Consider the following 22,673-nt stretch of genomic DNA (forward strand, 5'->3'; position numbering starts at 1 on the left):
CTCCTGCTAGTGGCCGGTACAGATTCAAGGGGGAAAGTAATGCTTTATTAACAATCTTTATAATCTTTATTTTATAATAATCTTTATTTTTTATACAGCGCTGACATATTCCGCAGCGCTTTACATAATCGTCACTGTCCCCATCGGGGCTCACAATCTAGATTCCCTATCAGTATGTCTTTGGACAATCTGTACTCTTTGTCCTATATTGTGCGGAAATATTTGTTAAAGCTGATGAACACTGTTCAGACTGAAGAGGTTCTATAAATGCAGGTGATCCCGGCTGAGATCCGCATGCGGACTGTCCCCAGGGATCGTCGGTGATCTTCGCTGCAATTAGCATGGCTGCTGAGCGAAATATAACAGCAGAGGCTAATTAGTAATTGGCCAGGGAGGGATTATGTGGCCGCACAGGGCAGAGTGACATGGCAGTGCAGGTGGTCTCCCCGCCACGCCTGGGGGGCGTTATCATCCACCTCCTGGTAGACAGATGTTATATAAACAGATAGAGGATGGATACTGTAGATAGCTAGAGATAGGGGGTCACGTGATCTCCACAGGTCAGACACTACTGACTGTACAATGGAATGATACACTGCTCTCAATAAAGCTGTGTCCTTCAACAAGTGTAACTCCCCCATAGAATGAATGAGGGCGCCTGGCCGCTCCTCCCCTCACAGCCCCGCCGGTCCCCATACACTCAGCGCTGTGCTTTCTCCACTAGCACATAGAATTACCGGGCGGTAACCGTAAAACTTACCTCTGTCACCACGGCAACCGCCTCCCGCACTCGTCGATGGAGGACCATTTGCACCCAGCAGTATCGCAGCACCTTGTAGGCTAAGCGCCCCAGCCGGACGTTAGCCAATCAAAACAGTCCTCTTAGCCAGCCAACCAAATCGGGAGACGTCCTGGAGGTCATAGCAGTACACCCGGATGTACCTGTACTTCAGAACCGAATGCGACATCGCCCTCTAGTGGACGTCTATAGCATTACACCTTTGCTGTACAAATGACATTGGCACTGCTTGGTACAGGACGGGGCCAAAACCCTGCCAGGCAGCATGGCGTCTGCTTCGTTTTCAGGTTATTCTTTTAAATGTCCAAGGCTGAACTTGATACTGGATCGTCCCCAACCCGGGGTGCGGCCGTCAGGTTGTGTTCACACGAAGGTGTTACATGTGGAATGCGCAACACTGTTTTAACTATTTCAAGACCAGTCCATTTCCCCCTGTACAAGACCAGGCACATGTTAATTTTTTAAGACATCGAAGATGTTTTTCTTATTGGGATAATCACATAATCATTGCCTCTTATTATACGTGCGCTTTAATTTTTTTTTTTCATTTTTATGTTTTACTTTTTTTCTACGGGTAGTGGATTTATTTCTGCCGGCTTTTTCTTTCATTATTTTCGGCAATAATTTCACAAATTGTAACCATGTAACATATCTATGAAGGGCATTTAAAGGGAATCTGTCAGCAGGTTTTTGCTACCACATCTGAGAGCATATATCGATCAATTAGTTTGGTTATAAAACTAGGGATATGAGTTACAACCAAACAGCCAAAGAAATTATAGAAAAATCAAATTATTTCTGAATACACAATTAAATTACATTAACAACACAAAAGTGTATGTGTTAAAAAAAGCACCTCACACTGTGAGGGACATCTGCACAAAGTGTTTAGCTACCATGATAATATATAGTCTATCTCAGTCAAAGTGTCAGAGGAGGTATATTGTGCAGATTGGTAGTCTACCTCGTGGTATATGTTCAATTGCATATACAAACAACTAGCATCTATATATAGGGCACAGAGTAAATACAAATCATATGCCTTTTTCTATGTAAAGTGCAGGAAGTTACACACAAAACGCACGTTGGGGTAGAGGGACATCTGACTCTGCACTTGCAACCTGGCAGCTTTTTCTAAGGTACAGTAAACTAAGATATATATATATATGATGCACCCCCTGGGCCATATTCTTTAGGGGAATACCCGGAGCCGGATCAGATGGGGGTTGTAGTCTCCGAGTGGCTGTGACCCGGTCCGTGCCCAGGGTGTCAAGCTCAGAGTATGTGGCAGTCCTACAGATGTTATAAAGTTCTTTATGTCGACTACGCCACCCGTTGTATTGCGGTCACTACGGCCGCCGCTGCAGCAGGGTCCGCTGAGGCTGATGGTGTTGGTGCAGCTTTTGATAGTATAACCCCCAACGGGTGGGGTATAGCCTCAGGGGGTCAGGTGCAGAGGATGGGGGTTGTGGTGGTGCAGCATAGATGGTAATTAAAGACAGAGTCGGGTTGTGCAGTTTAGGGTATTTACTTACTGCTGATGTTCCGGTCACTCCAGCTTCAAGTGACCACCCGAGCCGTGCTGCGTCCACCAGGTCCTGGATTCAGCCAACCCCCAAGCAAGTCCGGAGCGTGACCCTGAGCCCTCCTTCCTGTCCTGTCTTCTGGCCGTCCCCACCAGGGATCCACCTAGGTCCAGCTCCCTCGGGCCTTCTGTTGGGAGACCCTTGGCCTTGGGTTCCCTGACCCTACACGTGGTTTGCCTTCAGGGTGGATGTGGTGGGTGGCCGTGGCAGATCCTGCCCACGGCCTCCGGTCTCTGGCTAGGGTGTGCTTTAGCCCCCACCAGTTTGGGATCCGGTACCCAGTTGCCAACTCTTCACCCGGTGATGGACTTTGGGTTCTCAGAGTCCTTTTCTTTCACCCCCTCTGGGTCTTTCTTCCTTTCTCCTCTCTCTCTCTCTGGGGCTGCTCTGCTCCTCTTCCTCTGGCTTCTCACAGACTGACTGACTGTGGCAGACTGACCCTGATCTTAGATGGTGCCCACCTTAAATACTCCCTCTATGTGTGAGCTCAGGTGACCAGCACCCAATGAGCTCCTAACCTTACCCAGGCTGCTCCCCCTATCTGCCCCTACACTACTTGGGATGTTCCACCCCCCTCCCACTCCAGCCAAGAACAGACTCGGTCGTACCTGCACATTTCTAAGTGGGAGTATCGTTGGTCTGTTCCTCGGAAATGGGATGTGTGTAGTGCATGCAGCTCTCTGGGCTCAGTTCCACACTCCATCCTTACCCGGGAGTGGAATATCACACCTCTGGGTTGAGGTGCAATACCCCTGTAGCAGCCGAATCCTCAGGGTGCTACATATATATATATATATATATATATATATATATATACTGCAATTTTGTTACTTTTAGCACAAAGACTTTGGAAAAGTGACATTACTCCCACAACAAGAAATCCAGCGAAATCAGCTCTCCCAAATACAAATGCTCCCTCCTCCTGAGCCCCAGTGTGCCTAAACCGCAGTTAGCGTCCACATGTTTGGCATTACTGTAGTGAGGAGAGCCCACCTAATTTACAGAGTGTGTGCCTCCAGCATGAGCTGGACACAATGAACGGGCAGTACAATGGCATATTTGAATTTTGACTCTGCAACGTTCATTGCTGCTTGTTTTTGGAAAACATACATGGAGTCAAAATCACCAATACACCTGTAGATAAATTCACAGAGGAGTTTAATTTCCAAATTGGGGTCAATTGAATGAAGATTCTGCTCTTCTAGCACTTAGGGGCTCTGTATATGGAATCTGCAAAGTATTCTAGGAAAATTTGTTCTCCAAGAGTCAAATAGCGCTCCGTCCTTCCTGAGTGTCACCTTGTGGCCGTACAGTACAGACATATATGGGGTCAAATTATGCAGTCATTTTTACCAATTTCTCATTTTGAAAATGTAAAATCTGGTGCTAACATAACCTTATAGTGGTAAAAATGTATCTTTTATTTCATCACTGCTCAATGGTATAACATTTTCAGAAACACGTAGTATCCCTATGCTCACTGCTCCCCTAGATGATTTCATTAAGAGGTGTAATTTGTAAAATGAGGTCACTTTTGGGGGGGGTCTGCAATTCTGTCAACGTGACATGGGACCCTCAAACCATTCCAGGCAAATATGCAGTACAATATGGCACTCCTTCCCTTCTGAACTTTGCACTGTACCTAAATAGTAGTTTTTGACCACATATGGGGCTCTGCTGTACTCAGGAGACATTGTGTAACAAATTTTGTGTTCCATTTTCTCCTATTAGGCCTTTTGAAAATTAATTACTTGGGGCTAAAAGAAGATTTTAGTGGAAAAAATATTTTTCACAGCATTCTATGAGACACCTGTAGGTGTAGTTTCCAAAATTGGGTCACTTATGGAGGCTTCTGCTGTTTCAGAACCTTGGTGGCTCTCCAAATGCAACATGGCGTCTGCCATCGATTCCAGACAATTTTGCACTCAACAAATGAAATAGCACTCCTTCCCTTCCAAGCCCTGCCATGTGCCCAAACAAAAGTTTCTGACCACATATGGGGTATCCCTGTACTCAGAAGAAATTGCACAACACATTATGTGATCCATTTTTTCCTGTTAACCTTGTGAAAATGTAAAATTTGGGGCTAAAGCAACATTTTTTGGGAATTTTTTTTTTTTTTAATTTTCATGGTCCAAATTCTGTGAAGCACCCGTGGGTTCAAGATGCTCACCATACCTTTAGATAAATTCCTTGAGGGATGTAGTTTCCAAAATGGGGTCACTTGTGGGGGGGTTCCACTGTTTAGTCACATCAGGGGCTCTGCAAACGCAACAAGGTATCCGCTAACTATTCCACACAATTTTGCACTCCAAAGGTCAAATGGTACTCCTTCCCTTTCGAACCCTGCCATGTGCCCAAACAGTAGTTTTCCATCACACATGGGGTATACCTGTACTCAGGAGAAATTTGCACATTTTCTCCTGTTACCCTTGTGAAAATGAATCATTTGGAGCTAAAGAAACATTTTTATGGGAAAAATGTATTTTTTCATTTTCACACCTCAACGTTATAAAATTCTGTGAAGCACCTGTGGGTTCAAGGTGCTGACCACACCTCTAAATAAATCATTAAGAAGTGTAGTTTCCAAAATGGGGTCAGTTGTGGGGAGTTTCCACTGTTTAGGTACATCGGGGCTCTCCAAACGCGACATGGCGTCCGCTATCTATTCCAGACAATTTTGCACTCCATAAGTTAAATGGTGCTCCTTCCCTTCCGATCCCTGCCGGGGGCCCAAACCGTAGTTTTCAACCACATATGGGATTATTGGCATACTCAGGGGAAATTGGATAACAAATTGTACGGTCCATTGTCTTCAGTTACCGTTGTGAAAATGCACAACTTCTTTCATGAGCCATAACTATTTTTTATTTTTCCAGCCATTTAGACGTATAAGGGCTTTTTTGCGGGACGAGTTGTACTTTTGAATAACACCATGGTATTCTCCAGTCAGTACGAGTACACAAATACCAAACATGTATAGGTTTTTTATTTAAGAAGTGAAAAGAAATTCAGAAATTTTATTTTTTTTTTATATTTTTTAAAACTTTTTACTTTATTTTATAGTCCCCTTAGGAGACTTGAAGCTGCGATCATCCGATCGCCTGTGCTCTATATAGCAGGGCTTTAGCACTGCTATGTTTATCAAAATCACAATCTTCGTTCATAGGAAGATCATTTTTACAGACACAGGGGTCTTCATCAGACCCCCGGCTGTCATGGCAACCCAATGGTGTCCTGCAATCATGTGACGTGTGTGCCGATGGGTGGGATCAATGACGCACTTCCTGTCGGCGCTTGTTAAATGCCGCTGTCAGTGATTTAACTGGTTAACAGCCATGGGTGGACCTCCTATCCACCTGCGACTGTTAGAAGCACTTGATGGATAATTAAATCAGCCATAAGGAAGAATGCGAGCTCAGCGTTTGAGCCTGCATATAAGGTAGGGACACGACTGATGATGTACATGTACGTCAATGGTCGTGAAGGGCTTAACAATTCACATTTTTGATATTTTCATAAATAAAAGCAAATCATATCAGCCAAAATTTACCACTATCATAAAGTACAATGTGTCACAAAAAAACAATCTCAGAATCAGTGGCATTTGTGAAGTGTTCCAGAGTTTTTACCTCTTAAAGTGACAGTTTAAAAATGAGTTGTGGTCATTAATGTACAAAGTGGCTCGGACATTAAGGGGTTTTCATCAGTGTTTGGTTAGTGTTTATCATCAGTGATCCTTCGTATATATTAAAAAAACAACAACAAAGCTTCTCCTACCAATTACTATGTTAGAAACATAAACCACCTATAAATAACCATGCACCTATAGGAGAGGTAGCCATGGGTTAAGCGGTTACGTGACCGCGGGTATGCATTTTGCATACTTCCAGCTTCTTTCCGCCCAGACGTGCTCGGCTTAGCTGAATTCACTTGTTTAGCATGTGACCGCTCAATCTCACTGCAGACACCAAAGAATCCTGACAAAACGGACACATTTCATCTGTATTGTTCCCAATGTGTCATCCGTATGGTATCTGTGTTTTATACACCAGTAGTTAATGAAATTTACAAGACCAGACACAGTTTCCTATGTTAATAGTTGTAATATATCTGTAAAAACTGGATGCTATTCGGATTATCCGTATGGAATCTGTGTGTTCTTTGCTCACATATAGACTTGAATAGATACGTTCCATCAGAAAAAAAAGGAAGAAACTAGTTCTTGCTGCAATTTTTTTTTTCACATGGAGACGCTGTCCAAATTACTTGAAACAGAAAAAAATGCTCTGTACAAGAAAAACAGGTCCAGCCTTTTCTGTTTTTATCATGCATTTTAGTAGGAAAAATCCATTTTATATGAATATACCCTAAGGCTGAAGCAGACATTAATTTCTTGTTGTTTCTTCTTTAGGATGACACTTTTTTTTTGCTTTAATAAAAGTCACACAGTATCACGGTTGGCATGATGTCCTCATGTCAAGTTGATACTTGCCAAATTTTGTGAACTGGATTGCAAATATTGTGGTGTTTATATCTCATCCAATAGTAGGTGATGAAAGCTTCAAGATCACGAGGGAATCCAGCAAAAAGAGGCATCCACAAACGAAAATTTCACAGTTAGGCTATGTGCACACTGAGTTTGAGTTTTTGTATCAGAAACTTCGAGGCCGGTTTCACGCGTCCGTATATTTCCGGTACCGGAAAAAACTGTACCAGAGATATCTGTGTCCGTGTGTGTCACATGTGTTGCAACCGTGTGCCGCATCAGTGTGACACGTACCGGCGCTTGGGAATCAGTGTACAGTTAGCACTGTTCCCAAGTGGCGGGTGCTGAACGCTGCACTCATCATGGTTCCCTGCCGGCGCTGTGATCAGCACCAGCAGGAGGTAATGATGAGGGTAGTAGTGTCCGACAGTAAAAATAAGAATAAAATAAAAAATCCATATACTCATCTGTCCAAACTGTCCCCCGCTGTAATCCATGCGACCGATCACGCAGAGGAGCGTGGGAGAATGACTCCTGCAGCGAGCAACCCCGGAGCTGAGCTCAGGAGCGATGTCCTGTCACTCACTGAGCGCAGCTCCGAGGCCCACTCGTTGTAGGAATCATACTCCCCGGCTCCTCTGCTGATCAGTCGCATGGATTACAGCGGGGGACACTTAGGACAGGTGAGTATATGGATTTTTTATTTTATTCTTATTTTTACAGGTGAACACTGCGGGAGCAGACAGTAACTAAATTCATAATTATCCCCTGCTGGTGCTGATTGCAGCGCCGACAGGGAACAATGATGAGGGCAGTGTTCAGCACCCAACGCTTGGGAACAACGCTAACTGTACCGCTGATTCCCAAGCGCTGGTACATGTCACACGGATGGCATCCGTCTGCGACACGTTTACATGGACCTATTGACTTGAATGGGTCCGTGTGATCCATGCTGCCGGACAAAAACAAACATGTCTACATGTGGATTACATGGACACACGGTCCATGGAAACACACTGACATGTTCGCAGACCCATAGATTTGAGTGGGTCTGCGTGTGTAGGTGTCTCCGGTACGTGTGGTAACTGTCACCACACGTACCGGAATACTGACGTGTGAAAGAGCCCTGAAATAAAGTACCAGAACCTGAACTTCCACCTGCCTGTCCATCCCTAATCAGAAACTCTTCAAGTCCTCCTCCACATCGCAAAAACAGTTTCTGCCCCCGAAAACTCTGCAAAAAACTCAGTTTGCACATACCCTAATTTGTGTAGATTTTCCTGCAGATTCCACTATGGAAATGGTGACGTGTTTCTATTATACTTTTCCTCTGATTGTTCCACTCCTGGTTTTAGCTTACAAATACTGATGTAAAAAAATGACCAAATACTGAACATGTGAACGTGGCCTTAGTCTTTCTCTTATTTCCTATCCCCTTTGAATCCACTCCCGACTGCGCCATTCTTTACATTCTAGTTTCCGATGCCTACAAATGCTCTCATGAATTCCGCTCATGATTATATGTGTAGAGCAGATGAAATCCAAAGACACTATATACTTAATTGTTTTTTTTATTGCATCATTATACAGTCATCAAATCCTTCCAACATTCAGTATTATAATGTATTAGTGATTAGTGCAATTGCATTGCTTTTAAATATTCTATGGTGACGCATTTTCTTATATGACTTGATGATGATCATAGATATCTTCTTGGGCTGATAAGAGGAGGCAGGAATGTGTCTACAAGATGATCCCACTGTGGTCTACTGTCGGTATCACAAAAAGGTCATAACTGTTCCGTTTTTTCCTATCTGCCAAGGGTCCAGAGGGTAAAAGCGTAGCAAAACCCTGGAGAACAAGAACATTAAGAATTTAATAAAGCATTTAATCTAACCATTATCTTAACAATTCAAGCATAACACATTGCTTTTCGTAGAGCAGTGAATATCTATTACTCATGTACCAAACAAACACTTCCATAAATCTATATGACTGTCACCCATGATTCACGCAGCCATGTTACCAGCTTATACGAGGGCCATACATTATTCTCACACAAGTCAGACACATCAGTCAGGGATGCTGTATGGTCTGGTCAGTCTAGGTGCCGCATATCAATGATTAGCCCTGACGGGGGTATGATCACAGTTTATTAATATATAAACTGAATAAGTTTCATGTACTATATGCCTCAACCTTAGGCCAAATTCATGAAATACCAACCATGTTCAAGATCGCAAAACCTGGTCTGACTGGCGGATCTCCTGATCGGAGCTAACTGATTCATATGCAAAAGGAGCCCCGACCAAGTATTGAGTGCATTTACTGAACATACATTTCAGTAGGACAACATTTCAAATTTTAAAATCATTTTTCAAGCTGTTGTTATAAAGTATTCTAATTTACTGAGATAATGACTTTTGTGTTTTCATTGGCTGTAAGCCATAATCATCAACATTAACAGAAATAAACACTTGAAATAGATCACTCTGTTTGTAATGACTCTATATAGGAGTTTCACTTTTGTATTGAAGAACTGAACTCAATTAACTTTTTGATGATATTCTAATTTAGTGAGATTCACCTGTATATGCCTATACCATCAGATTACAACAGACTAGGCAGTTAACCTACTGAAAATAGCAAATAGTACTGGGTAAGTCATTCACAATGAGTGAATCAATGTGTCCAGCACCACCCGCGGATTTCGGTTACCAGCTTTCACAGGTTATGATTACTGTGTTGATTGCCAATAATCTCTATTGCCAGCTCGGTAGAGGTGACATTACAGAGCCCCTTCTCTATTACGCATCTGCCTCAACTCGACAGAGCTTCATCACCTTCCCCTATGTCCGCTGCCCTTAGCTGTGCTCCATGCAGGGTTTTACAAGTGGCCTGCCATGGCCCCATGCGATCACCTGCCTAGTCCTATATAAGGCCCACCAAGACGTCCTGGTATTAATATTCTTAGTTCTGTTTTTTTACTATGCACGAATAGCTGCTCCTGGGGTCCATGTGCCCACCGGACCTGGCTTAGAGGATCCAACTCACAAGGTGAGACCTATCACATTCTCCTTCAGGAGATCTAATCTAATTATTTATTCCACAGTACCCCCTCCAGATCTGTTAGATGCTGCCATGATGCAATGGTCAAGCTGCACACCTCAGCTACATATATTGAGCATATGATTCTACATGGATGTCTGAAAGATGTCCTAACAATGGACTGATTGTCTGATCAGGTGGTTGAACCTAGCAGGTGGGATTCGTGGGGTATATTGACAGATGATTGTGGTGACTACGCAGAATGAAATGCTAACACAAACATTTGTGTCCAGACAGTACATGCACTTAAGGGAATCTATCCATTGATTCATGCAGCCTGACCAGGCTCGGTTATGCATGTATGAGACAAAATAGACTTTAAACACGTCCGTCGGGGACCATATGACTAGTCCAAGAGGCAAGTCGACTTCTCTCCATCCTGCTCCCCTTAACTGACAGGTCTCTCCCTGTACACTCACATAGAGAGACCTGTTATCAAGGGGAAAGGCAGTGTTTCAGAGTGAAACATAAGTGACTGCAGTATTGGAGCCGGTCTCTGATACATATCGTCCTTGGTTCCCTTTCAAGGGGTTTTCGTGCCAAAAAAAAAAGTCTGGAATCTTTCTATATGACTGCAGACTGCCAAATTGTGGCGGTGAGCTATGTGCAAATCACACACACTTGTGGTCACGTGGCCGCTCACTTGCACAGGGAATGTAGAGGAATCATGACATCATGCACATCGCACACGGCCGCAATTTGGCAGGCTTCAGTCATAAAGAGTTACTGCCAGCTTTTGTTCTTGGCTCTAAAAACCTTTTAAGGAGGACCTGTCACTGGATCTTAAATACAAATTGAATACATTACTAAATAGGTCTCTTGAACTGGATGTGGATAGTGTACTTACTTAGAAAATACATATTAGAAAGTAATGGACCTCTTACCATAGATGTTATGGCACAGCAGGTCCATATGTTTGAATCCGCCTAATATTAATAGTGGTGGACTTCCCGGGCATAAAGCCCGTTTGATCCATGTGGACAATGGAAGGGATTGCGTGGTTAAGCCAGGCTGCCAAAATTTTAGTCAGTATTAGGCCACGGCCCCACTATCAGTATTTGGTCAGTATTAGGTCAGTATTTTTTCTCAGGAGTGGGAGCCAAAATCAAGTGAGGAACAATCAGAGAAAAGGTATAATAGAAACAAGTCACCAACAGGGCTGTGGAGTCGGTAAGCTAAACGTCCAACTCCGACTCCTCAATTTCCATGACTCAAACTCCAACTCCACGACTCCCTCATACATGGCTCATGTTTAAGTGATAAATTTACTGTAGCACAGATTCATCTCAGCTACAAGTCTAGACCCTTAGATCAGGAATAGGACAGACATTTATAGGACATTTCATAACTTTCCCGAATTCTTATGAAAAAATATTCCCTACAAACTGCATTGAACTACTGAACCCAATTTATTATATATTTTAGGAGTTGGAGTCGGTCCATTTTATACAGACTCTGATTTAGACTCCACCAAAATGGACACCAACTCTGACTCCACAGCCCTGTGCACCAATTCTGCATTTATCACCCACTCCTGGTTTTGGCTCCCACTCCTGAGAAAAAAATACTGACCGAATACTGATAGTGGGGCCGTGGCCTTAGTCTGCACAGTTTAGTGGATTCCTATTAGACTTTAAAATCACAATAATGGATGCCTCATAAAAGGGAGTAGGAAGTTGATTAGCCTGAAAGGCAGACTCCAGAGTGGTAAGCAAAATCAGGGATAACATTTCTCCATATCTTTTGTAAATCGCAATTGGGAGCCCATCGTGTCCAGGCGACTTATTCAGCGCCATATCAGAGATAGCAAATTGTAATTCGTCAATGGGAAATGATGAAACGATACAAGGATGCCCACAAGAGTAAATTCCTGAAGGTTATAAAAATATGAAGGTTTTCATACATTAGTAATATATGCTAGTAATATTTCACCAAAAAGGATTTTGGACCAAAGTAAACCAAGCGGACAGTCGGAAAAAGCAGAAGAGAAAACAGGGAGGAAAGAAACCGACCATAAAGTCCCAAGTGTCAAATGCAGTGGAAAAATATATATTTTTATTGATCACAGGTGACAAAAAATGGATAGCAAACAATATCAATAATAATAAAACATCTAAAAACAGGGGCGCATATCCGGGTTATGTATAGAAAAAATTCATGTTGGGAACAGCCAATTAATGGATAGAAAATCTAATCAATAGACTACAAATTACATATATACATGTGCATACACGTGACCGTCACATAAGAATCATATAGAAGATAAACAAAATATGAGGTACATAAAGTGCTAGTGCGTATAATATATCACTCTCTCTCCCAAAAAATGTGCAAAGTTGCAATATATATCTCTCTCACTCGCTCCCAGAATGTGCAAAGTTGCAAAATACACTGCTCATAAAAATAAAGGGAACACTTAACCAACAGAATATAACTCCAAGTAAATCAAACTTCAGTGAAATCAAACTGTCCACTTAGGAAGCAACACTGATTGACAATCAATTTCACATGCTGTTGTGCAAATGGAATAGACAATAGATGGAAATTATTGGCAATCATCAAGACACTCAATAAAGGAGTGGTTCTGCAGGTGGGGACCACAGACCACATCTCAGTACCAATGCTTTCTGGCTGATGTTTTGGTCACTTTTGAATGTTGGTTGTACTTTCACACTCGTGGTAGCATGAGACGCACTTTACAACCCACAGAAGTTGCTCAGGCAGTGCAGCTCATCCAGGATCGCACATCAATGCGAGCTGTGGCAAGAAGGTTTGCTGTGTCTGTCAGCGTAGTGTCCAGAGGCTGGAGGCGCTACCAGGAGACAGGCCAGTACACCAGGAGACGTGGAGGGGGCCGTAGGAGGGCAACAACCCAGCAGCAGGACCGCTACCTCCGCCTTTGTGCAAGGAGGAACAGGAGGAGCACTGCCAGAGCTCTGCAAAATGACCTCCAGCAGGCCACAAATGTGCATGTGTCTGCACAAACTGTTAGAAACCGACTCCATGAGGGTGGTATGAGGGCCCAATGTCTACAGATGGGGGTTCTGCTCACAGCCCAACACAGTGCAGGACGCTTGGCATTTGCCACAGAACACCAGGATTGGCAAAGTCGCCACTGGCGCCCTGTGCTCTTCACAGATGAAAGCAGGTTCACACTGAGCACATGTGACAGACGTGACAGAGTCTGGAGACGCCGTGGAGAGCGATCTGCTGCCTGCAATATCCTTCAGCATGACCGGTTTGGCAGTGGGTCAGTAATTGTGTGGGGTGGCATTTCTTTGGAGGGCCGCACAGCCCTCCATGTGCTCGCCAGAGGTAGCTTGACTGCCATTAGGTACTGAGATGAGATTCTCAGACCCCTTGTGAGACCATATGCTGGTGCGGTTGGTCCTGGGGTGCTCCTAATGCAGGACAATGCCAGACCTCATGTGGCTGGAGTGTGTCAGCAGTTCCTGCAAGATGAAGGCATTGAAGCTATGGACTGGCCCGCCCGTTCCCCAGACCTGAATCCGATTGAGCACATCTGGGACATCATGTCTCGCTCCATCCACCAACGTCACGTTGCACCAGACTGTCCAGGAGTTGGCGGATGCTTTAGTCCAGATCTGGGAGGAGATCCCACAGGAGACCATCCGCAACCTCATCAGGAGCATGCCCAGGCGTTGTAGGGAGGTCATACAGGCACGTGGAGGCCACACACAATACTGAGCCTCATTTTGACTTGTTTTAAGGACATTACATCAAAGTTGGATCAGCCTGTAGTGTGTTTTTCCACTTTAATTTTGGGGGTGACTCCAAATCCAGGCCTCCATTGGTTAATAAATTTGATTTCCATTGATGATTTTTGTGTGATTTTGTTGTCAGCACATTCAACTTTGTACAGAACAAAGTATTCAATGAGAATATTTCATTCATTCAGATCTAGGATGTGTTGAGTGTTCCCTTTATTTTTTTTAGCAGTGTATATATCTCACATTCCTACAATGTGTAAAGTTGTAAAGAATATATATAGAGAGGGGAGGAGAGGCTATGCGACGGCCAAATATCAGCAAATAAGTAGTCAGGAAATCATTATGATAGGGTAAGCTCCAAGGCAAAATGTGCGCAGGGAATGCTCCTTAATCATTGGACCACATAGTTGGAATGTATCATAGATATAAGATACTTACAATGATTTTTTTCTATACATAACCTGGATACGCACCCCTGTTTTTAGATGTTTTTAAATGTTTTATTATTATTGATATTGTTTGCTATCCATTTTTTGTCACCTGTGATCAATAAAAATCTATATTTTTCCACTGCATTTGACGCTTGGGACTTTATGGTCGGTTTCTTTCCCCCCTGTTTTATCAATGGGAAATGGAAGGAGCTTCTAACATGTCCAAATTCTCCTGGGACAGTGTAGGGAATGGAATATATGCCAGGTATTTGAGTACCTCATCTATGGAACTACTGGTACTTGACCTATATAGGGCACAATAATAATCTAAACCTGGAAGTAATTGGACGTAACAGCACCACTTCTCTAATTATTGTGCAATTGGTGTATTGTATCTTACGAATTGAATTAGAGGAGTTCTGTCTAATCAAAAGGACCAGGGGGTGACTGGATCGATTGCCCAGCTCATTATATGTTTACTTAGAAAAAAAAAAAGAGTTTACGTTTGGACTTAAGGCTCAGCTCATGTCCATAATCATCTAGTCGATTGTGCCTATTAGGGTCAGATGAGTTATGAATATACAGTATTGTTGCTCAGCTTTTCTAACCAGACTCCAGAATCTTCTCCTCCTGCGCCATTGTTCACTTAAGGCCATGGCCCACTATCAGTATTCGGTCAGTATTTTTTCTAAGTGGGAGCCAAAACCAGGAGTGGGTGATAAATGCAGAATTGGTGCACTTGTTTCTATTATACCTTTTCTCTGACCAAATAGTGATAGTGGGGCCGTGGCCTAATAAAAGAAATAGTATGCTTTAAGTGGGGATTAAATTCAAAGCCATTAATGGCCAGGAAACAGTGGAGATGATCTGGGATTCTATCTTGCTCATTCAGTAGTTTAAGTCAAAAAGGGTGGATTTTCCAGTAGGGTTTTATAGATAGGGCAGTAAACTGTAGGAGCATCGTGACTGGTCTATGATCAGAGATCCCACAAGAACCATGCAAGATAGAGACAAAAAATAGGAACATTTAGGGAACCAAATATATAGTCTATTCTGGATAGGAACTGCCAACCCGGGGAACATAATATGATGCTAACGGATGTCATATGGCATGTCCTCTGCTTGTGTTCTCCTATTAACAGTCCTTACTCTGGAGTACTACATGGAGCATGCATCACTATACAGGCTACATTGTCCTTCTGTATGAGAGGATCTCCCATAAAAGGATTGTGCATACAAGTCCAACGGGGCATGACAGTTTCTGTCAGATTCATATAAAAACATATCTTCTTAAGAAATCTAAAGTTACGCAGAGGTACAATAGGGGGATCTTGCGCTTCTATATCAGCCCTACTACTCATAAACAAGTGCCATAATAGAGTCGAATACATGAGGCCAAAGGGTTAAAGTGTAATTATTTTCAAATTACATTCTTCCCAGGAATGAGCTGTACCTGTCTTTTCCCAAGTTTAGTTCTTTTGTTAAAAACTCAAAGAACTTTGCACTGTGCTCCTTGTTCTGTTCGGCAGTGCCTACAACTCCAATGGAAGAGATTGCCAGATGAGCACAAGGGGCTGATGAGCCGCCTATCACCATTGACAATCCACTCTTCACAGTTGCATTGACTCTCTGTGGAGACAAATAAAAGTTTGTTATGTCATAGAAAGTACTCTCTGCTACAGTATATCTTTTTTAAAGGGAATCTGTCAGTAAGATAAACCCTCCCCAAGCCGTCTATTTGGGCATGTAGCTCATAGGAAGCTAAATAAAATGATACCTTGATATTTGTGATCCAATCTCTTATTCTAGAAAATCCACATTTTTCTTATATGTAAATGAACCTGTAAGATCTATGGGCTGGACATAGATCTCCCTGAGAATCTTCCTCAAGGGCTATTATAAACAACAGGGAAATTACCAGTGTGCTGTGTAATGGCTGCTCTCTGCTCTCCTGATCTCACTACAGAGCTGTGTGTGATTATACCTGACACATCTGCAGGTTCCTCTCAGCTTCCATCTCTCAGGCAGCCAGAGTTGCAATACAGCAGAGCTGTGAAAACTGCAGCAAATGTCTTTGTAAGGAGACAAAGTTCAGTTCTACATGTCTCACACTTGGTAATGCCCCTTTCATTTAGGATAAGCTCTGGAGGCAGATTCTCAGTGAGATCAGTGTCTGCATAGCTCCCAACAGTCCCATTTTCTACGGGACTGTCCCGCTTTGAAGGTTCAGTCCCGCATCCCATGACGGGTCAGCTGTTCTCCCGGCTCCTATACATTCTGGCTGTGGAGTGTGGTGGGGAGTTGCGGCGGTGGAGCAGTGGACACAGGCAGTAGCCGGCAGCTGCAGCTACCACGTGTGCCCGCTGCTAAAGAAAATTAATATTCACTCTTCTCCATGCCCATGGGCGTGGAGAGGGGTGAATATTCATTCTCCTTAATAGCGATCACAGGCAATCGCAGCCGCCGGCTCCTGCAGCGGCTCAGCGATCCTGTGTGCCCGCTATTAGAGAGTATAAATATTCACTCTTCTCCACTCCCATGGGCGTGGAGAGGGGTGAATATTCATTCTCTTTAGTAGCGGTACACAGGATCGCTGAGCCGCGGCTGTGCTGACAGAGCACGCTATTAAGGAGAATGACTACTCATTCCTCTCCATGCCCATAGTCCTGGCGTGGAGAGGAGTGAATATCCCCGCAGCTCACATCAGGGTCTGAGGGCGCATGGCAGTAATGTCATGCACTGCTCAGATGCGGAGGTGAGCTGCTGCTGGCAGAACAGGACGCAGCGCTGGAGCAGAGGGAAGGAAGGTGAGTAGAAGTGTTTATTTTTTTCAGTGTGCAGTGATGGGGGCCATGCATACCAGGATGGGGACACGAGGGGGCCATGCATACCAGGATGGGGACGTGTGAACACGGCCTTACAGACACAAAAAAGCAAGATGTCATATAGTTAAGCTACATAAAGATGAGAAAGTTCTGGCGCCTCCGACTGTGAATGAAGGAACAAAAAATAATCCACAGGTCCCAACTAGAGATGAGCAGGACGCACAAATGTCGTCGCGCTGCCCTAGGTGATCAAAAGCCACCGGAGACGCTGGATGGTTAGTGATTAGCGACCTCCCGTCCAGCCGCTAGGTAGCACTGATCTGGTCGCTGTACCAGAGACCCGGGAATCCATCCACTCATCTCTAGTCCCAACTTTCCCGGACACAGCAGACAGTCCTGGATTTGGGTCTATGTCCTGCAGTCTCGGGCGTCTGCTGAATGCCCCTCATTACCAGTGCCCCTCTGACAACTCCTCCTGCCAGGGGAGAAAGAAATGGTAAATGGGCATGGATTGGGGTGTGGCCATGGGCGTGGACAAAATTTACCCCGGCGCGCTAAGCACGCCACATGATCTGTCCCTCTTTCTCTTCTTCAAAAGTTGGGAGGTATGGTGTCTGGCCCATAGATCTTAATAGCTAATTTACATAAGAAATACATGGATTTCTCTGGAATATGACATAGGATCACAGATATCAAGGAATCACTTTATCCAGCTTCCTATCACCTACATGCACATATAGATAGTTTAGGAGGGTTGATTCTGCTGACAGATTCCCTTTAAGTCTTTCCCTATGGGCCAAAGGGACCTTTTGGGCCCCCATAGGCTTCAGAGCCCAGGTGTGATTGCAACCCCTGCACCTACTATACAACCCCTGGCAAAAAAATATGGAATCACTGGGCTCGGAGGATGTTCATTCAGTTGTTTAATGTTGTTGGAAAAAAGCAGATCACAGACATGGCACAAAACTCAAGTCATTTCAAATGGCAACTTTATGGCTTTAAGAAACACTAAAAGAAATCAAGAAAAAAAATGTGGTACTCAGTAAGGGTAATTTTTTCAGACCAAGCAGAGGGAAAAAATTATGGAGTTACTCAATTCTGAGGAAAAAATTATGGAATCATCCTGTAAATTTTCATTTCCAAAACTAACACCTGCATCAAATTAGATCTGCTCATTAGTCTGCATCTAAAAAGGAGTGATCACACCTTGGGGAGCTGTTGCACCAAGTGGACTGACATGAATCATGGCTCCAACATGAGAGATGTCAATTGAAACAAAGGAGAGGATTATCAAACTCTTAAAAGAAGGCAAATCATCACGCAATGTTGCAAAAGATGTTGGTTGTTCACAGTCAGCTGTGTCTAAAATCTGGACCAAATACAAACAACATGGGAAGGTTGTTAAAGGCAAACATACTGGTAGACCAAGGAAGACATCAAAGCATCAAGACCAGAAACTTACAGCAATATGTCTACAAAACAGGAAATGCACAACAAAACAAATGAGGAACGAATGGGAGGAAACTGGAGTCAATGTCTGTGACCGAACTGTAAGAAACCACCTAAAGGAAATGGGATTTACATACAGAAAAGCTAAACAAAAGCCATCATTAACACCTAAACAGAAAAAAACAAGGTTACAATGGGCTAAGGAAAAGCAATCGTGGACTGTGGATGACTGGATGAAAGTCATATTCAGTGATGAATCGCGAATGTGCATTGGGCAAGGTGATAATGCTGGAACTTTTGTTTGGTGCCGTTCCAATGAGATTTATAAAGATGACTGCATGAAGAGAACATGCAAATTTCCAGAGTCATTGATGATATGGGGCTGCATGTCAGGTAAAGGCACTGGGGAGATGGCTGTCATTACATCTTCAATAAATGGCCAAGTTTACATTGATATTTTGGACAGTTTTCTTATCCCATCAATTGAAAGGATGTTTGGGGATGATTACATCATTTTTCAAGATGATAATGCATCCTGCCACAGAGCAAAAACATTCCTTGAAAGAAGACACATAAGGTCAATGCCATGGTCTGCAAATAGTCTGGATCTCAATCCAATTGAAAATCTTTGGTGGAAGTTGAAGAAAATGGTCCATGACAAGGCTCCAACCTGCAAAGCTGATCTGGCAACAGCAATCAGAGAAAGTTGGAGCCAGATTGATGAAGAGTACTGTTTGTCACTCATTAAGTCCATGCCTCAGAGACTGCAAGCTGTTATTAAAGCCAGAGGTGGTGCAACAAAATACTAGTGATGTATTGTAGTGTTTTTTTGTGTGTTTGTTTTTCATGATTCCATAATTTTTTTCCTCAGAATTGAGTGATTCCATAATTAATTCCCTCTGCTTGGTCTGAAAAAAATTACCCTTACTGAGTACCACATTTTTTTTCTTGATTTCTTTTAGTGTTTCTTAAAGCCATAAAGTTGACATTTGAAATGACTTTAGTTTTGTGCCATGTCTGTGATCTGCTTTTTTTCAAACAACATTAAACAACTGAATGAACATCCTCTGAGCCTGGCGATTCCATCATTTTTGCCAGGGGTTGTAGTTTCGCCCCTCCTTGCAAAAGTTGTCACGTAAATCTGGCACACTCTCGACAAGGGAGAGATACTGGTGCACCTGTATTAATAAATATTCTCATGTGTTTTTTTTCCTAGAGTGGTCCTTTAAAAAAGGGCTGCTCAAACTTTTTCTACTAGGGTCTCACCAGGCAGACCAAGATGATGTCTATGACTCAACAAAAGGCTCCTAACCCACTTTTCATTACAACAAGTACAGAAGGAGTCAATTCAGCTATGTTGCTTAAAGGGAACCTGTCTTGTTGAAAATAGTATCTGATCTGCAGGACAGATGTTATAGCACAGGAGGAGCTGTTTAGACTGATATATATATTTTTTGTAGGAAACGTTTTAGTAAGCCTTGTATTTTTTTCATTGATATCCCTGGGGTATGTAAGCATGAGTCCAGTGGGCGGTCCTAATCAGTGATTGACAGTCTTCCCTGTATGAATGTGCATGCAGAGAAAGCTGTCAGTCACTGAGTAGGACCACTGGACTCATACTTACAAACACCAGGGATTTCAATGAAGGCTCTATTTTAAAGGCTCCCATACACAGGCTAATGTTGGCCGAACCCAAAGACAGCGATGGGTTCAGCTGACAGTATAATGTGTATGGGGGCCTTGGACAGCTGATCGGTGAGGAGTTGTCGATGGGGTATGTCTGATTTCAGACTATCAATTGTATTGTTCTCCCGGAGATCAGCCACCAGCAGAGACTTCTGTCCGCGGTTTTCTCATAGAGAACACAGGATAGCTCGGCCAAATGGCTCTCGTGTGTATAGGAGAGATGGCTGAGATCTAATGTGTACGGCTGACATTATACTGAACCTTTGCCAAGAAATCTACGTGTCATTCTGCTCAGCTTCTCCTCTACACCATCATGTCCGCAGATCTGTCCATATAACATGACAGGTTCCCATTAACTAAACATTGCTGCAGACATAGTAAGTCCTGTGCGAATATGATAACTTCTTAAACTATATGTGCAAATATGATAATTTATGAAAATTTCCACCCCCGCCAGCCTCACTTTTAAAAATAAAACCTAAATCAGGGTTTTCCAATCAAAAGTGTAAAATGCATAGTGACCAAGTGCAGCTTCTTTTGGGGGATAGTTTACACTAGGCCCCAGTGCCCAGCCTCTTACTTCCTTGGGTTTGCCCAGAATGGATGCAGCAGCCGAACAAAGCTTCTCAGCGAACTCCTCTGGAATACTCTGCTGGGGAAGATTGGTATCAAAATCCAAGAAAGGCATGATGAGAGTCTTCTGCTGCACACAGCAAGGAAAGGGTGGCTGCTCTTACATGCAGCAAGGACACACTGGCACTGGCAGCAGCTGATTGGTTGAGTGCTGAGACGCCTCTCAGTCACTGCATGCTTCCCCTTAAAGGCACAGACACATGGCTAAGGGATCCTATGTAAGCAGGATCATACCCTGTGTAAAGCATTATTTCTCATACATTTAATAGAGCAGACTGGTGCACTACTCTACACAGAGGTGTAAGATAAAAAAATGCTAGAAAAACCTACTGACATATAGCTCTAAGACACTGTAAAATGCAGTATCAGAGCAGGCGATTCGTGAGATCCACTCATTTGATTAGAATGTAAGTGTACTGGATCACATACAGGGGTGGATTAAGAGTAAGGAGGGTCCCGGACAGTTTAGAGGGCTTGGGCCCCCAGAACCCGATGTATCAAGCGACATGTCACATTATCTCCTTGAGAGATCATGTGATTAACGCATGGGCGCTCTGCTGCACATCTGCAGACGCAAAATGACAATTTTTTTTCCCTTATGTACAGCGCTGTACATAACATTGAGCTGTACATACAAGAGGATACTATGTAATAAGGAACAGCGCTAAATATAACAAAAGGACGCTATATAATACGGGACGGCGCTATACATATGTGGCACCCCAGGGGTCTGGTTTCCACAGTAACAGCAATGTTATGTCTGAGAGCAGGTGGGAGGTCTCTTGGTCAGGAATCCTATGCATGCCACACCTCCTGCCCAGTCCTGGGAGGGGAAGAACTTCCCCTGTATAAACCTGGGGCTGAGGCAGGGTTAGAGAGTTCAGAGGGAGAGTTCAGCCAGGAGGGCTGACAGGGAGCTGTGGCTCCGGCTGGGCCCAGCTCCTGGGCCATGCCAGAAGTAGAGACAGAGAAGAGAAGCAGCTATGGGAAGAAACAACAGGAGCTCTGTGGGAGCAGTGTTACAAGGAGTCAGGGGCTGGCAGCTGCAGAGCTCGCCCTGACTGAGAAGATTTCTTACCGGACCCGGAGTCCGAGGCTGTGGGGACTAACTCCTACCCAGCAGCAGAATCCGTCAGGCAGGGGATTTCAGGTCCTCTGGCCCAGAAACCCGAAGCCACGGTCACACGCGTGGGACCAGCACCGCCGTCGTGGAGCGGAAGCTACTAGAAGGCCCCGAGTCACCGGCCATACGGGTGAGCACCACACGGTACACTCAGGGACGTGGGCTACTTATATCCGCCTCTAGCAAGGTAGCCAGAAGAGTATCGTTAGTTTGGGAGGCCTACAACTCCGCCTGGCCAGGGGAGATCCCATCTGCTCAAGGACTGACCAGGCCCCAATCGCTAGCCAGTACTCCGGGAGGGTCTATCTTTGTCACCAGTAAAGACCCTGAACTACACCGTACCGTCTCCGAGTGGTTCCTGCTACCCCCATCATCCACGTCGGCTGCCCTGAGGCCATACCCCTCCCGTTGGGGGTTATACTATCACGCTGCACAATCCTACCACCGGCCTCAGCGGTCTGCCCTGCAGCAGCAGCTCCTTAGCTGTACTCAACGGGTGGCGTAGTCGTCCAACATCTACCGCTAATACAGCGCCACTTAGTCTGACTCCCTGGGCACGGACCGGATCACCGCCACGAGACTACAACCCTCAGAAGATCCGGCTCCGGGTAAGCTCCCGCGTGCGCAACGCAGCGCGACACAGGCCCAGGGGCGCGTCACATAACAGAAGGGAATGCTATGTAATAAGGGACAGCGCTATATATAATGGGGGATGCTATATAATATGAGCCAAATCGCTCAGTGTGCTTCGTTTAGTAGCCTGTTTAAACAGGCGACAGTAAACGACTGCCGATCGGTAATGGTTTACCGATT

General features: G+C 44.2%; 2 protein-coding genes across 7 annotated transcripts in view; both read right to left on the reverse strand.

Moving 5' to 3' along the window:
* Positions 1–909, reverse strand: part of CABIN1 (calcineurin binding protein 1) — a 222,666-nt gene extending 221,757 nt beyond the window's left edge. For 5 of the 6 annotated variants that reach the window (XM_073674401.1, XM_073674383.1, XM_073674411.1 and 2 more), the window contains exon 1: positions 761–904. The gene's annotated coding sequence lies outside the window, so the exon portion shown is untranslated. Of the gene's footprint in view, positions 1–760 lie in introns of all 6 variants that reach the window. The other variant, XM_073674374.1, reaches the window with a different exon arrangement.
* Positions 910–8,427: 7,518 nt separating this feature from the next.
* Positions 8,428–20,891, reverse strand: LOC141167019 (D-dopachrome decarboxylase-B-like). Its single transcript, XM_073654313.1, has 3 exons — positions 20,685–20,891; positions 15,598–15,773; positions 8,428–8,725 (listed from the first exon to the last, which is right to left on the reverse strand). The coding sequence occupies exons 1-3, from the start codon at positions 20,790–20,792 to the stop codon at positions 8,653–8,655; spliced, it is 357 nt and encodes a 118-aa protein (XP_073510414.1). The 5' UTR covers positions 20,793–20,891; the 3' UTR covers positions 8,428–8,652.
* Positions 20,892–22,673: the final 1,782 nt, after the last annotated feature.

The sequence above is a fragment of the Phyllobates terribilis genome, unplaced genomic scaffold, assembly GCF_046119375.1.
Source record: "Phyllobates terribilis strain yellow unplaced genomic scaffold, ASM4611937v1 Scaffold_1__5_contigs__length_1240528914, whole genome shotgun sequence".
Classification (NCBI taxonomy): Eukaryota; Metazoa; Chordata; class Amphibia; order Anura; family Dendrobatidae; genus Phyllobates; species Phyllobates terribilis.